Source organism: Limulus polyphemus, unplaced genomic scaffold, assembly GCF_000517525.1.
Source record: "Limulus polyphemus unplaced genomic scaffold, Limulus_polyphemus-2.1.2 Scaffold59, whole genome shotgun sequence".
Classification (NCBI taxonomy): domain Eukaryota; kingdom Metazoa; phylum Arthropoda; class Merostomata; order Xiphosura; family Limulidae; genus Limulus; species Limulus polyphemus.
Genome location: NW_013665669.1, coordinates 398648 through 416237, shown reverse-complemented (window position 1 = coordinate 416237; position 17590 = coordinate 398648). Strand labels below are relative to the sequence as shown.

General features: G+C 33.6%; 1 protein-coding gene across 2 annotated transcripts in view; it reads left to right on the top strand.

The window, feature by feature from the left end:
• LOC106464310 (neuroligin-4, X-linked-like) overlaps positions 1 to 7188 on the top strand; it is a 145527-nt gene extending 138339 nt beyond the window's left edge. For both annotated transcript variants that reach the window (XM_013924444.2, XM_022392554.1), the window contains 3 exons: positions 2176 to 2288; positions 4735 to 5201; positions 6496 to 7188. In XM_013924444.2, coding sequence (XP_013779898.1) covers positions 2176 to 2288; positions 4735 to 5201; positions 6496 to 6756 — 841 coding nt within the window. In that variant the 3' untranslated portion in view covers positions 6757 to 7188. The remainder of the gene's footprint in view (positions 1 to 2175; positions 2289 to 4734; positions 5202 to 6495) is intronic.
• Positions 7189 to 17590: the final 10402 nt, after the last annotated feature.

The following is a 17590-nucleotide window of genomic DNA, read 5'->3' as shown; positions in this document are numbered from 1 at the left end:
TAATTGACGAAAAATTAGGTGTCTATTTACTTGTTACCACTCAGTATAGATGAGCAAAAAGTTTTCGCACTCGCATTGAATAGCTAATCCAAGTCAATGCTTCGAGTTCTGTAGAAACAGACCAAGAATTAGAAATATTTGCTGCACTAGAAAATATAATAAAAATAAATATGTCATTAAGTTTGTCATAATTATCAATGACGAACTAGTGCAACTATCAGACCATTATATTCAGCGCGGTACAGAATGCAATAGAATATGGAGAACTTATAGCCATTTAAGAATTATTAGCAAATATAAAACTATAGACTTATAATTTCAAACTTGTGTTCAGGTCATTGTAGTAAGTTAAGGCAGGTGACTTCTCAATAGAAGAGCGATACCATTAGCTATTATTGTGAAGTTTAAGGGTAATCGGTAATTTGGAAAATGCATCTATATCGGTTTTCTTTATGTGCTGGTACTGAATAAAACTACTTTTACTAATTTTTGATAAGAAACAAGTGAGACTTGAGGTTTTGTGACGTGGTAAAGTATTTATGAATAGAGAGTTTCATTCCAGGCAGTTATTTTTACTTTTAAAACAATGTTTAGACTCAATAAATTGGTGACGACATTATGGTATTCTTAACATATTAGTCTTAGTAGTGCTGTCAGCCAGACTTCTCTCCTCTCATGGTCCATCTGGTGAGCAAAACGTCGTTCAGAATGTAAGATATGCATCAATTTTGGTACCTTTGAAGTCTATGGAAATTATGATGCTCAAATCCACGATGGCCGCTAATATGGCCTTTGATTAGATTCTGAGCCACAATTTAATGTTTGGTGTCAATTACTATGTTTTTGAGGTCACCACATGTTTTATATGTAAAGAAAAAATTACTTAATAGGAGGAAAATAAATTTATTTAAAGCAAAATTAAAATGAGTTAGGAAATATTATAATATAAAATTCAAAATTTCTACTAATATGGTTTCCAATAATGCCAAAAATTTTAGCCATTTAAATAAAAATTCATAGCTATGTAGTTTCAATAAATCAATATATATATGCAGGAATGTGCACTTCAAATAATTGCTAAAACACGAACTTCTAAACGTTATAAATTAAACAGAAAGTTTGTTTTTTTAGGTCTTCCAATTCACAAATAACAAATAATGCGTACAACACTATTACTGTGTTGATTAATCCTAATGGCATAACCGTACACGAAATTCAAGGGGGGGGGAGTACTTTTAAAACTTGCTCGATATCATCCACTCGCCTTCTGCACTATGTCTTAGAGCTGGAGTGAAGGAGTTTCTGGTAAGATTTTGATAAGGATTGTCCACTTCGATGTCAAACTGTCATCAACTTGTTACCATCCTCAATTTGCTGAATTTAGTTGCTCTGTAATAAAAATAAGTGACTGATTTGACACATGACCTGCGTGGTAGAAAGAGCGTTTCAAATGTTCATAAAGTGCAGCCTGAGTAGAAAGAATATTTTCAATGCTTCATGTATCTTAAGAAAATGATACTTATGAAACTTGATTCACAAATGTTTGATGAGCATTTGCGATCATACAGTACAATAAATGATTGTTTTGTTTGTTTCCGAATTTTTGCGGGAACTAACACAAGAAGAATCTGCGCATAGCTGTTCCTAATTTTGAACGGAAAGACTAGAAAAAGGCAACTAGTGAACAGCATCCACTGACAGTTAGCATCCATCGACGATTAGCATCCATCGACAACTCCAAGGCTGTTATTATCTCGTTGAATAGTGAGATCAAACGGTCACATCCACATTGCACTCACCTTTGTACGGCGCGCATTTTTGTGGCAACGGTACGCAAATCGTGAATCTTTGGATTAACAGTTGGGGTACGTTAATAGCCACGCCTTTACGCCTAGCAAAACAATGAGTACGAAAATAAATGAAAGTAAATAGTTATTTCATTAATTCTATGACAGCCATTGGACTACAAGCTATGGACATCAGTTTTCAGCCCATCAGTTGTAGTACATTTCTTTGTGCATAACAATATGATGTCAGATGAATAATGTCCATGTTTATATATATATATATATGTGTGTGTGTGTGTATAAATTTCTTAAAAGTATATTAATTTATCTCATATCTGAATGTAGCATAATGCATGGTTACCACACTAATATTTCTTGTGATTTTTAGTGATCCTAATGCTCTGCACTTCGAAGACGAAGTTGTTGACAGAGTTAGCGGTCGATTCGAACGAGTTGAGTGGCCAGCCTTTGACAACGTTCTTCAGAAATACATAAGTCTAGGTATGGGTATTTTCAAAACGCTAAAAATCACGCAGAAACTAAAGATATGAAAAGTTTATAGTAACAGAAATAATGTTTATAACTTCATCCACACTAAGAATTTATTTCCTTTTGTGATGAATTGATTATGTGACGAAAATAGAATGAAATTCAACTAACCAAAGTGTTACTAATCACCATAATTATATTCAATGCCAAGAAGAAAAGAGAAAGTTCTGTAAAGCCAAATAGATCCAAATGATCTATTTATAAAAAAAATATGACTTTATTTTGAGTTAAGTGCTTCAGCAAAATGGCTTTATATGTATTAGGTAGATAAGAGTATGATTCTAACATAAGACGCGAATCCTTCTTTAGTAACGATTTTTTAATATAAAATACTGTAGGTTTGAGAAGCGGCTATACCAGATAACCAGAGTTGGTAGTGTTATCATAAGGCTTCCGTCGAGAACCAAAATACACTATTTCTATAGTTTAGTTATTTACATTTCTCAGTAAATTAAAAACGCTTTATAAGAAAAAAAGTATTATTTTTTAGTCTGAAACAGCGTTATCGTTTCAAATACTTGCGATGAAGACGGATAAATTGTGAATCATGCTTACTTGCGTGTAAATTGCCCGGTTAGAAAACACATTAGCTATCGTGATAATCAAGGCAATCAATCCTACGCTCGGATGTCTCGCTAGTTCTTATCCTCTGATTCAGCTCACGCAAGTATGCTAATAAAGTATGATAACCCTTGTTTCAGCGAAACAATAAAAAAAAAAGTGGGCTTGGGGCTTCTACTGTAAAGAATAATCTAAAAACCCCATTATAAAACTGACTAGGTTAGTTGTTTTCATGCAATATATGTATAAACAGAAGACTGCTTCAGGAGTGTTTATGTACCACCTACGTGTCAAAGCTAAGTTTCACAAAGAAACCGATAAATATTCGTACATTTCTTATCTATTCTACGTTTACCTAACTATCTCTTCTCGTCAGAGCTTAATGTAAACGACTAGAAAACGAGTTAAAAACTGTGACTGATTGATTATTGTTGTTAAGACAAAAGTTACACAATGGCTTATCTGTGCTCTGCCTGCCCCGTCGTAATTCGGCAGGTTTATCACTGAGTTACTGAAGGGCCAAAACCTTTGAGAGAGTAAACATGATTACTCGACTAGTTCGTTTTCAGTTAGGAAACATACGTGTGCTTGTAGGTCAAATGAAAAATATCTAATAAGATTATGGCCTGAAAGAAATTAAAAATAAAGTGGTTATACACTATCATATAATTGGTATTCGACCATAGCATACATAAAATTATTAATAATATCTCGTTAATGTATGATCGTAGGCCTAGTTTTATCGATTGACAAGAAAGTTGTTCAGAGTAAGTCTTTTTCAATTTCTCTTTCCATTCTTGATCATTTAAGAATAACTATTCAGAATAAAAACTCAATAAACGCATTCTAAAAATTTGACTAAAAATATGCAACCATGATGAATCTCGCTGAATAAACAGAATAGCTTAGCATTAAAATTTTCTTCCGTTCAATTTTGTTCGAGATTTGATTTATGAAAACAAGCTTGTTTTTGGGTTTAGACTTCTATATTAATAGCTGGCCGAATCATCTATGTTTGTTTCTAAGAATCCTCGAAACTGTTGAAACTAGTTGCATCTCTTAGGCTGATTTTATTGTTTAAAAATCTAATGGAAATTTAACCCTTAATGGATTGCATTAAAATCTATAAAACTATACATCTGCGTAGAAAGTCATTTTTGGAGTAATTTTGTAAATATAGAAGTTTAATACTTTACCTTCTATTTCGTATCAACATATCACGTAAAAAGATTTGGGTAATTTTTGTTTGGGAAGAAAATATTAAATGTGGGAAGTTGATTAGTTTTTGTTTTTTCATTTGGTACATAAAAGATTTGTTAGAGTTTCCATGGTGAAAGTTCCATACTGTCTATCCACTATATTACTAAGTAAATACCTTTATGAGTTTGATTGTTGAGCAAAATCGCTTGTAATGTAGTTATAGTGTAGAGTACTTCTTTTCTGTTTTCATGTTTTGAAGAAGTAAACGCGCTGATAAAAATTTGGAACAAAAAAATCACAAACACCATCAGGTGTAGTAAATAAAAAAATATGACTCAATAAGCTACAATAACAATAAGTTATTGTAGAATACTTGACTGTCCAATTCACGTGTTTAGGAAATCGAGTGACAATAAAACAAAATTAAGAAATAGAAGTGGCCATTGAATGTGTAAGTAGTCTTATATCTAATTTCAGTAAAAACAGCTCTAGGAACTATTGCTTATACTCAGCAAACACTGTATCCGTACCTATAACTTAAATCTTCATCTTTCTCTAATACCTTGCCTGACACGAGTGTTTAATTTATTGTTTAGTTCATAAAATATTTTTTAATTAGTAGATAGTTGTTTTTTAGGAGCCAAACCAAAAATTCGTGACCATTATCGTGCACATCAGCTCTCTTTCTGGAACAACTTAATCCCCAAAATACACAGAAGCGGCACAGGAGTATACCCTCACCACAGTTTCCTTGGTAACCCACATAGTCAAGATGGAGTTCTGTCTTCTGACCTACTACCTACAACAGCTGATGATAATATATATTCTACCGAAGTTTCCAGCATTCCAACCACTTTAAACCATTTTGGAACATCAAGTGGGCCATCAAGTACTCCACTTGCTGAAACCACTCCAGGAGTTCTTCTAAACCACTCCACTGGCACAACTCAGCCATCTGAACAAAGTACTTACTCTACAGCGCTCAGTGTCACTATTGCAGTTGGCTGTTCCCTGCTTATTCTGAATGTCTTGATTTTTACTGGAATGTTTTATCAAAAAGATAAAAACAAACTTGAAGCTAAGCTTCAAAAGAACAATCACAAGGTAAAAGGCAAGCTTCACGTCTCTGTTTGGTAGCTAGAAATCAATAAATAAATGAGATATTTACGTATTGTGTAATAATAACATTAATGTTTTATGATGCAATAACATTACTGCTGTAACCATATGAAGAGTAATGACTGTTAGCGTGGTATCAGATGGATTACAGAATTAAATCTCGTGAAATATCAGATAGCCTCGGGTTTCATTAGTGTGCATTTATCTACACATTTATCAAGATTAATAACTATTCCTAAAATCGTTTAACCTTTCCTTAGTTCATTTCATTTATCAAAGATCAAAAGTGGTACAACAAGAGTAACTTTATGACCACTGAAGAATATTTAAAATGTGCGATTTTTAGTAAAATATATTGAATGGCAGCTAACCGCATTTATAAGTGTCTGCGTTTATAGAAAACCACTTAAAACACGTGTCTTAACCTCTTAATTCTAATATATGTTTTCATTTAAGTTCAGCTAACATACATAATCACTTGTAATTGATGTGTATACTATTAATCTAAGTGAACATACATTAAATAAAACTTTCTCCAAAATCTAATCTCCTGACAGAACTTTTATTAGGGAATATTTCAAACTTTTAATCAATTAAAATGGGCATTATACATACATTTATATAATAAAAAGAATAACTCCTTAATTATGTATGTAAGCAGTATGAAATCCTAAGTAGGATTAGTTAGTTTCGTATAAGCGTACTTTGCATTCGTTTGCACGCATTTTTTTGTAGTTAATTAAATCCAGTAATTGTCTCAATGGTGGATCTCACTTTTGTATATTTCCAGTTTGCCTGTGTATTCTAATTCTTCTAGGTACTAGCTATCTTTTCTGTATAAAGCTAAGTTATTATATTTAACATACAATGAGACACCAGGATAATTGCATTTCGAAATGGTTAAAGCACAATGCAAAATGCGGTTTTTCTGTACAATTTTGGTGAAGCTCACTTTAAACAAGATTAGGGCACTTACATGGCAAGTAAGTGTTATGGCAGTTACACGACAAATCTCTGTAAAGCAATTTCAGGGTCGTCTTCCTAGGTCAGTAAAACGCAAGAGCATCATCACAGGATTAATGACTTTTACGTTTTACGTGAAATCATGTAATTTTTTTTAATTCATAATTTATCTACTCTTCAAAACATAGAACTATAGTTGAATGATGCCCTATGAGGTGACAAACATACAATAGATGACTGATTACCTCTGACATTCAATGGAAGTATCCAAATGATAGTTGGCTATTACTAACAGTAAACTATTTCATTTCTTTAGATGAAGGTGGCACAAGAAAATGACAACATCGCAGGAATTCAGCGTAAACAAGTATCTCGGGTCCCTCCTCTTTCCCCTTCTAGCCAGGAACTCCCCCCACCTCCTCCTGCTCCATCACCCACACCTCCAAAGGCACCGCCTAAATCCGTTTACAGTCCTCAAGAAGAAAAACCGATGCCCGAAGCTCAACCTCTGTTACATCACGGCTGCCAAAGGGTGGCGCCTCCTGCTAGAGCCAGTACAGAGGAAATGAGAGTGTAAAATGTGTTGATAAGCTATTAGATGTTAGGAACTTTTGTGGTTAAGACATGTAAGCTAATTTGTCGTGACTGAGTTTTAGAGACTAATTTTTACTGGTTTCACAAGCGCATTAATTCAAGGCCCTTAATTTGACCTTGTTTTATGAAATTCTTTCTGTATTCTGAATATAATGACAATGATGAATATCAATAGTTTCTTTTTGAATTGATTTAAATCATTAGGTAGACTGGATATTTTATTTCATTATTGAATAAGCAACATGTAAAAGGTTTTTCAATAAATCAAATATTGTTTGCCTTGACAGCTTTTTTTATCATGAAAATTGACATGTATATGCAGTTATTAAACCATTTTTATTATTGAATCCATGTTCCACAGAACTCTGCTCATGTCATCATTTTAGGTAGGCTAATCCCGCACCTGAATTTCTTGTTCAACAGTTTTAATACTGATTATTGTATTTAATTACGTAAAAAAGAAATAAAAAGAGAAATAAGCATTTAAAGATTTTTGGTAATTTATAATAGTGATTTTTATCAAAGAAATAACTTGGTTATTAATAAAATTAAAAAAAATAATAAAATAACTTGGTGTTATGTTTAAAACCACTTAATTACGCAATATTTTGAGGTAGACAACATATCTAATCAAAAATATGACTAGTAGTTAGCGTGCCAGACTATGGAACTGAGACTCGGTGGTTTGTGTCTCATTACCGCCCAAAAAATCCCACGCTAAGTACTTTAGGGTCATGGGTGCGTTATAAGAGTGAAGGTCAAATTCACTTAGTTGATCTGACAAGAGTGGCCCAAGAGATGGTGACTAACTGCCTTCCCTCTAGTCTATTACTTCAAAATTAGGGACGGCTAGCCTATTGTAGCTTTGTGCAAAATCCAACAAAATAAACACATTAATTATTAAACTTCTATAAAATGAACTTTTTCTTGGATAAAAACGTATATATATACTTCAATATGCATACAGCGAACTTGAAAAACTAATAACACTGAATATTGTCATATAGATGGTTCATTAAATTTGCTACTTTTAAAAGTATCATAGGTTTCTTATGTCGGTATTCCACGCCATACAGTTTAACGCGATTTCTCAAACAGGATCAATAATCCTGTTTCAGCTTAGGCTTCATAAGTACACCAACTTTCTTAATTTGGGATTTACGTAACTAGAGAAACAAACACACAATACTTATTTTGATAACAAAAAAAAGTTAGAGAAAAACAACATTTACACTCCAGCTAAAATAATATAATTTCTAATTTATCCAATGTTCCACCTTTGCGGTTTCTTCAGGGCTAGTACATAAAACTGAAATTTGAAAGACAACACAATACTTATATTAACTTACATCCCATATTAAGTTTATTTGTGTGTCAGTTTGTTTGACGCAAACTTAGTTTCAAGCTAGAAGAATTAAAGTAGGCTCGGGGTGACCCGAGAGTGTCTTTATGTATAATGCATAGCCCTTCCCCCTTCCCAAAGAGGATGTTAAAACGCGCCAGAAATATCACCCAGGTATTATGGGGTTCTAAAAGCAGGTTTTCAGCGTCGCTGAGCTTGAACCTGACATCTGATTTTCTGTCCTTGACTTCCCTTGGGATCTTGGGGTGCCACGTTTGAAACTGTGTTCATAACTCCATCACAAGCTAGCGGAACCATTATTTAAACTTATAAAACTAAAAAAGTGAGTATCTTTGTTTGTCCGTGAACTACTCTGTGATCTTTAGACCAATCTTAATCAAACTTGGTAGTATGATACATTGGACCAAAGAGCATGTCATAGGATGGTTATTACCTGGCTCCGCCCACCATGAGTAACATCCATAACAAAATTATGTTTGTTTAGCTAATGACTCCACAGTCTTAGACCAATATTTATTCCACTTTTTTAGTTTCTTTTCGATGTTTCTTTTAATTTTTCCTGAAAACTTTTAAGTGTTTTCATTAAAAATGTTAAACATTCACATTTTTGCCAGGAAAATGGCAACCAAAACACAAAATCAGGCCCTTAAAGTAGCAGGGCTACATCTGAAAACCTCTTGCTTTTTACGTGGTAGTTTCTATATTGGATGTTCAAGAGTAGAATCACCAATAAATCTTTTTATTTTGGCCCAGGAAGGAGGAAGAACTTCTAATGTAGTCTATCAAGAATCACTCAGAGTATCAACAAACACTTAGGCTGTAAAGAGGGATTAGTAAAAGTAATAAAGTAAAGTAATTGTAACATCATTTCTGTAATGTAATGTGGAGTAAAGTAGGTGTGAATAAAGTAATTGTAAAATAAATTATGTGTGAAATAGCTTATTCACATTAATATAAATTATTGATTTAATTCATTAGTTCAAGCCCTACATTCAATCCTTATGCCCCCGGATGTAGGACGGGTGCCTCAGCTTGCAGTTTACTAATTTAAAAAATAATTTATATTTATAACTGTATCAAAACAGAATTAACATCCTGCGCAGGAACTGGGCGCATATACGTTTCTCAACTTAAAACACTCTAGTCACAAACTATCACAACATTTACTATACGGAAATGCAGGCACCTAGTTTCCTCGTAGAACCGAATGAAAGCCTTCATCTCCGTCTCTCTCTATCTTTCTACCTCTTTTAATTGTTTACAATCTATTACTTCTGTTCATTGATAATCTTGAGTGATTGCGATTACTTTAATGACAGGAGGATTTGTAGAATAATATACAATAATCTTTCTTTGCACAGTGGCTATTGTAGCCGTACAAGTGGTCACCTTTTAGAACAGGCCATGGTCCATTTGCTTGACTGGAAGATTGAAGTTCCCTTTTGTTTGTGTTACAAGACTTCATATAATAATATTATGTTTTTTGCCTTTTATTGCATAAAATCACATTTCTATATTTCCCTGTTCTCCGTTGATAAAATAATGTATGATTATAAGTTGACATTCGTGGTTTGGTTGTTGTCTAACGCAAAGCTACAGAATGGTTTATTTGTACCTCGCCCACAACAGTTTTTGAAACCTGAGTTCTAGCTTCACAAGCCTGCAGGCATACCGCTGAGTCACTAATGAAATGTAATACCAAATGCTATAATAACATTTTTGGCATTTTCTTATATCATGAAGAAAGGTATATAAAAATATACATGTTATATGAGGTATCAGGACCGATATTAGCTATTTTAATGTCTAGCAAGTTTTTCAATCTACTCTTTCCTTCCATTTTTTTTTCACCTCCAGTTATGCCACAAAATCTAATTTATTATCTTGCGTTTACTTATTTAAGCTTTAGGGTCTATTACAGTAACTGATAACATGAGACTATTTGGCCAGTTCAACATTTTAATGTTACGAGAAACTCATTTTCCTTGCGTCCAATGGAACGAAATTCGTACTGCTTGCTCCAAGTCCAATTATTGTGTAATTTCATGCTTGGTAGAAATTTTTGTTAGTCCTTTCAATATGTTTACGTCATGGTTGATCTCAAATAGGTTTTAACCAACTGTGGCTTAGAAAACTTGTTTTTCCTTTAGCTGAGATGGACAAATCCAGCAGAATTCTCAGTGAGACAATAATGTTTGGAAACAATGATATTAACTTGTGCTTGTACATGTATTCCAATACACTTTCCTCGATTATTTTATCCGCCTTCCATGAAAAGGGTCTGCAATTCTCCCTGCAGTTATATTACGCTGACTCAGTTGCCTCACTTACTAATAAGCCGATTTTTAGAATTGGTACTCCACGCATTGTTTCAATAAGTTTCTTAGCTTATTTTCAACGAATCCGCAATGCAGTACAAGAAACGGAATAATAAGCTACCTTCCTGTAGTGAAACCCCTCCTTCACAAATTCAATGGTCGTGTCAACGATTTTATTAAAAATATTGACATTACAGTTTTCTGTGTGTCAATGATAGTTTCTTCATATACTCATTTGAGAATTGTATTCTTTTTTGTAATTAAATATGTTGGTCTTGTAAAAGTATTCCAGTCATTTCTTTTCTTCTGCAACTTCATTTTTATAGACCAAAGATTTGGCAATAGAGTTGATAAACGAAAATATTTTGTTGTTTCTGTTTAACTTGAGACATTAAAAACAGTAACTTGCTTTCTGTCGAAGCTGTTTTCATACAAGAAGTCATGTCACAACACAAGACTAAACACAAATTTGAAATTTATCGTCATTTCAGTGTATGAGAGTGTATTTCGTTATAGCAAGGGCGCATCGAGCTATTTGCTTTGTCCACCTATTGGGCATTGTACCCCTGATTGTAGCGTTGCAAGTCCGAAGACTTGTCGCTTTTCTACGGGGGGACTCTCATTTCAGAACTCGGCTTTGTTTCACTGGCTTCTGTGAGGGTGTTGTCTTCTGTTGTGCATCTCTTCAAGATGGTACTGAAGTGAACCAACAGTATCAGTTCTACTTTCTCATCTCATGTCATTAAATAGTTTCATTATTAATTTGAAAACATCTTTTGTCAATTATTTCCTTCAATTCAACGAATGTTGCTGCCTCAAAGCAATAGTTGGCTACATTGTTCAACACTGTTCTTGTCTTTCGCGTTGACTCCACGGTTATACCCTAGGCCTTAAAAGTTTTCCAAGAGCAACATCATTCTCTACAGTTTGATCAGAAGAATCTCAGGTATAAGAGACTACCTACGTCTTTTAACAGCAAACCTCCAAAGAAATATTATTTAATATTGACCTCACCATCTTCAGTCGCAAATGATTAATTAGGTAAGACAAATTGAAAAATAATAGTCATGTGTTATGTGTGACTCTTTACGTATAATCAGTCGTACTCTACAGAGTGGAAATCTAGATTCTTTCTGTTGAAACAAAACGACAGTTAGAACCATATGAAACGTAGTGTGACAAACTAATTATGAAAGTCAGCTACAAGTGAATAATTATTTATGAAAAAGTATTGGAACGTACAAAGACAAAAGGCAAGTGCTTGATATATATAAGAATCGGAAGAAGCGCTACGGGCGTACAATTAGATTTCATGGAAAGTTGGTAGTCATTCTGATGAGTAAAATTGAAGGAAGAAAAGCGAGAGGCAGACAGAGGGCTTACTTGGCTCCGTTACATTAGAAAATGGATTGGAGATGAGTGGTTTGGATTAGGAAAGTTGGTACAGGCAGTAAGTAATAGCGTAGAATGGCGAACCATAGGCTTCGATTTCTCAGAATTGGGAAAGACACCATGATGGATTGGTTGATGTTTGGAGTATAGTATAGGACAATCGAATTATACTTAGCTTTTCTAAAAACAGTCCTAATGAGTCGTGTTCTTGTCAGATATCGATCCAATTAGCTCCTCTGGATATCCTTTTCCAATAGGGGCGTATGGATTTCTTGTGTTATAACTATTCTAAAATGTCATTTCACAACAAGGTCAACCATGCTCAAATATTAAGCAAGCTTCATAAAACTTAAATATTTGGATATGAATAGATTTTCATTACTTTCACGAAAAACAGCATTTTGAGTTCTATGAATCATTATCAATATAGCTAGCAAATTCCCCTTTTTATCTGTTGTCAAGCGCAAATTTCTTGTATGGATTGTTTAGTCAATTTTCAGTCGAAGTTCTAAGTCTGTCTGTACTATTGCCAAGCCTTCAAATGATCTGCTAATGAACCATGTCGCCATAAACATGGTAACACATTTTTCCAATCATTTTTTTATCATTTGACGAAAGTGAAAAGTTAGCTGGACTTAAAATATTGCAGAAAAGCAAAACACTGGATCACGCATTACAAATAATAAATCCATTGTTTTGTTACTTCTCTCCCTTGTCAAGTCGCCGTTTGCAATATCTTGATGTGTGTTTCTTCTCTTGTTGTCTTCGGGAAAGTCAAATGTTTATAATACTACTAGGCCCATTTCTTTGCATCAATATCTGTGGCTCTTTAATTCGGGTTTTGGTCACATATCTGTATCATCCAAACCAAATACACGTGCATTTTCACTTCTTTCTGATTTTCTTCCCTTTTTAGAATTGTTTTCTCGTGAGAAGTTGTAGTTTCTTCAATTTGTGACACATAATAGCTGAAAGGTGTAGCTCTAGTGTTTTCACTAATGTTTAGAAGCAGCAGTTTCTTGACACGTCCTAATGGTAATCTCTTCACTTTCTTTTAAACTTTCGTAACAGAAACTTGAGAAAAGCGCCATTTTGATTTTCAAATACGCCTGTGTTCTCGCCTTCCTTTTCCAATATTGAACACCAGAAAGATTATTCCTTCTGTCAGTTAGGTTAGTGTCAAATACACTTAAGTTCATTGTTAATATTCGTGTTTTAATTTTAGTTTCTCAACTATCCCGCGCTTGTTTTTTAAATATTTTTACTTTGCGCCCTTCCTGTTGAAAAACCTGCTGTCTGTCGAGACCGCGACTTACTTAAAAATCATAGCGTTTACCAGAAATTTTAGATGTTTAGAAATTTCTAGTCATAAAGCTGTTGAATATAGTTATTCTTTCACCTCCTGAAAAAAAAAACAACAAGATGTTTCTTCTGTATAAGGACGGAAAATTGAATACTCCTCTTCGAACTCTCCCATTACCTTCTCGCAACAAATGCATAAACTAGGAAGGAAAAAAACTAAAATAGACGATCGGGAAAATGTAGACCGACCTTGGCAAATCAATTTAATTTATCATTAGTATTATTTTTATCTTACAACCGGCCATGCATGGATAGGGTGCTCGACTCGCACTGGGAGGGTCGTGGACTTCATCCCCGTTACCCTGAACACGCTCTCCCTTTCAGCCGTATGGACAGTATAATGTGACGATCAATCCCACTATTCTTTGGTAAATCAAAAACATATCAATCTTATATTTTGCATCCTCCTCCAGTAACTCGGTAATAAGTCTGCACGCTTATGACGCTAAAATTTATGTTTCGATACTCGTATTGGGCAGAACACAGAGAACCCATTATGTAACTTTCGGCTTAACAACAATCAAACCAAATATTTTAGTTTGCCGCTTTGAGCTGTAGCTTACTTTGCCTATCTGATAATACCAACCCTTTAAGTTACATAAATAGAAAATTACTAACTAGTTGAAAAAAAGTATCAGTTTAAAAACATTGAAGCTTTTCCTAATATTGTAAACTCCGTATGTTACTCGATTGGTTTCTGTTTCTACGCATTATCATAACAACATGGAGGAACCGGAATAAGTTTTATTCAGTTTTATTTCTGGATAGATAAGCTCGTTAGAAATACACTTTGTAGTTTAACTAATTGCTTAAGGTAACGATACAGAAATGTATCATCACTTATGTATTTCTTAATCGGTGCAACTCATGTATGTAATACGACTACATATATCCAGCTCATGTATGATTGACTTACCACAAGGAAAAGTTAATAATTGAGAGCTTCTAGACCTTACCCTCTCTCGGTCTCTCTTAGATGCAATTTTATAGACCTGGTATGGCCTGATAGTTAGGACCCTCGACTCGTAATCTGAGGGTCGCGAGTTCAAATCCTATCTCTGAAAAATACTCGTCCTTTCAGCAATGGGAGCGTCATAGTGTGACGGTCAATCCAACTATTCATTGGTAACGATTAGCCCAAGAGCTGGTGATTAGTGATGTTGGCTAACTGTCTTCCCTATAACTTATCATTTCACAATTAGGGACAGCCAGCGCCAATAGCCTCAATTAGCTTTGTGCGAAATAAAAAACAAAAACTAACAAGCATTAATTCATGCATTTTTTGTTTTTATTTAAGTCTATATTACATACTGTGATCTAGACTTGACTACTGATATATTCCGCAATTTTACACTCTTTTTTAGGCTTAGCTAAAAAAAAAAGTATTTTGTATGCAAAAACCTAGATTTTTTTAATTAAGTATTTTTACTAAAGATTATGGAGTCAAGTCAGAGTCTGACTAGTCTCAGTGAAAGATGATTTTAATGTTAAGATTAAAAAGACTTTTATACATTTACAGTTTTCAAATTTCATTAGCATGACCTCTAGAGCGTCTTAAACGAACATCAAAAGTTTGTTTCAGTAAAACTTTATATTTTATATTATAAATAAAATGATATGTTATTTCTTTTTTGTAATTTTGTTTATTTTATATGTCACGTGCTTTTATTTTGTTCGTTAAGCTTAGATACTGGTATAGGAAATGTGTTTTATCCTGGAATTAGATTCAAGTTATATACTAGATACTTTTAACTTGATAATTATTTTAGATTAATGATGTAAATAAATTTTTATTATTATTTTGTATGTAAGGTGTGACTCGCTAGTATACGTAACGTGTTCATAGATATATCACGTGTGTTTCGTTCATTAAAGATAAACGATAAATATATGCAACATGCTTTATTAGTAACTGACATGTGCATTTTTTATTTGCTTATGTGTCATATATATATATATAGACATACATATATCACATTAAGGCTTAACTAGCAACATATGCACGTTTTTACTTCCTATATAGTTTGTCCATGTTACCACTAAATATTTTCACTCAGCAATTTTGGGCTATATGTGCGTTATAAAAGTGACGGTCAAATTCCACTATTTGATTAGAAGAGCCCACTCGTTGGCGCTGGATAGTGTTGATTAGCTGTTATCCATCTAGTCTATCTCTTCAAAAGTAGGGATGGTTAGCGCAGTTAGTATTCGAGTAGCTTTGCACGGATTCCATAAAAAAAACTTAAATCAAGCAAAATGCATAATTCTAGAAATTACGTGTTATGAGAAATTGACGCGATCGATTTGACACCATCATTTTATTACGATCGTGAATTACTTCCACTTTGCTTTCCTTTCTTATGTCTATAAACCTTGTTTAAGTTGTACATATCCCTATCAGGAATTCGCTCATTCCAATGTAAACATAACAAATTGCTGTTTATTTCTATAATCGATAACACATAGATTTGGAACTAGGTTATATTTCTTAATGACAGCATATTACTTTCTTCCTTCGCCTCTATTGATATATTCGTTCTCTCTCTCTCACATCTCCCAGTCTTTCTGTTTTCGTTGAACTCCTGTCTCTTATATTCATTTCTCAAATCTACGTTGACAGGTCTTATTTCTTCTTGACCTTGCATCTGTTTCCTGTATATTGGATAATAACGCTTCACAACCCTAGGGATCCTGTTGTCTCCATACCTCTGGTCTTACAAAGCTCGCCGTTCACTTCTATTATTTTCTAATGACCTAGAGTGCTGTAATCCCTAATTGCTTAGAGACTGACGAAACACCGATCACTTTCTCACCTCTCTACACTCCATCTGATGTTCCTCACTTCATAGCAGCAATTATCACAAATTTGTATAAAATATTCAAATGTTAAATGAAACTAATATTAATTTGCACCAAAATAGACGGTGTTAGTAATACTTGACTGTAGCATCGTCTTAGCACATTAGCAGCTTTAGTGAGCTAGATATTTATGTATTAATAATATATTAACTCTATGTGTCTGATAGTTCTTGATCTCGGTTCGCAAAATGTGGCATCATTCAAAAGACAAAAAATATTTGTATGAGAAAATTCACTGGATGAAAAAAAATAATTTATCTATTTAATATACAACCATTTTAGCGTAACTCTGAAAGATAAAATATTAAAGTAATTGACCTTTTCGTTATAGCTGTCATCAAAAGTCAAATTTTACACCTCTTATCCAGTTTGTAACTACCGTGGTAAATGTCTATCCCTCATGTTCAAGTATACATACAAAACCGCATTGTTTCAAGACCTTGAATTACAGGTCTAGAAATTCAGTTTTATGACAGTTATTTTTTTATTGACAGCAATGTTTGATAGTCTAAATGTGAGAACAACTAACTTAAAAAATAATGTAGCAAAACAAGTTTTAAATATATATATATATATATACTTATGATAAACAGCATTTAATAAAACTGCTTAAATTCGTATTTATACAAACAACTAGATATTTTTCTCCTGGCACAAACCATTAACAAAATCATAGCAAATGAAACTTTTAACGTGATGAGATGAGTCAAATTTCTCATCTACTTAAAATATAAACATCCAGTGTTTCTATCAAGCCGAAAAGTAAAACAACCATGATGTGCCATTTATATATATATGTATAATAGATCAAATTAGTCCTAACACAAAGATTGGCGGTTTCTGTGAAAAAAGAAAAAAAACCTCGATAGTGCAGCGATAAGTCTGGAGGCTTAGGACGCAAAAAATCTGGTTTCAATACACACATACAGAGCACATATAATCCATTGTGTAGCTTTACACTTGACAACTTCTTCTATATTTCACTCCTTTATTGTATAGATTAGCATGAATATGAATTCCAAGTATTTTTGTATTGTGAATTAGAATGTCAGAGGGAAAATAAATAAGAATGTGCAATAATATGTTAATAACACTGTCTCTGTTACATCCAGTGCCAGCGAGGCCTTTCACCCCATACCAGGGCTCACCAGGCTCGCTAGGATACGACGGATATAGTAGTTCCTATGATTTATGACTATTTTCTGCTTAGTTCCTTAAACACTAACATTTACGTTTTCAAAGCCGACAAGGATAACAAGTAATCTTTAACACTGAAAAAGGAGTCAGTATTTAAATAGGTCAGAAAAAACAAGTGGATGGAACATCAGTACAAGAAAATAAGTATTATATAAAAATAATAAACAGTTTTGCGCTGTTTTAACTAAGAAGTTTAAAGACTGGTAATTCTGAGAGTTACTAGCACTTATAAGAACAATTTGCATATGGCAATACAGTCACGAGTCACTACAGATGCGAACAATTGAACCATGGGTAACGTCTTAAATCTATGTAGTTGGTGCACG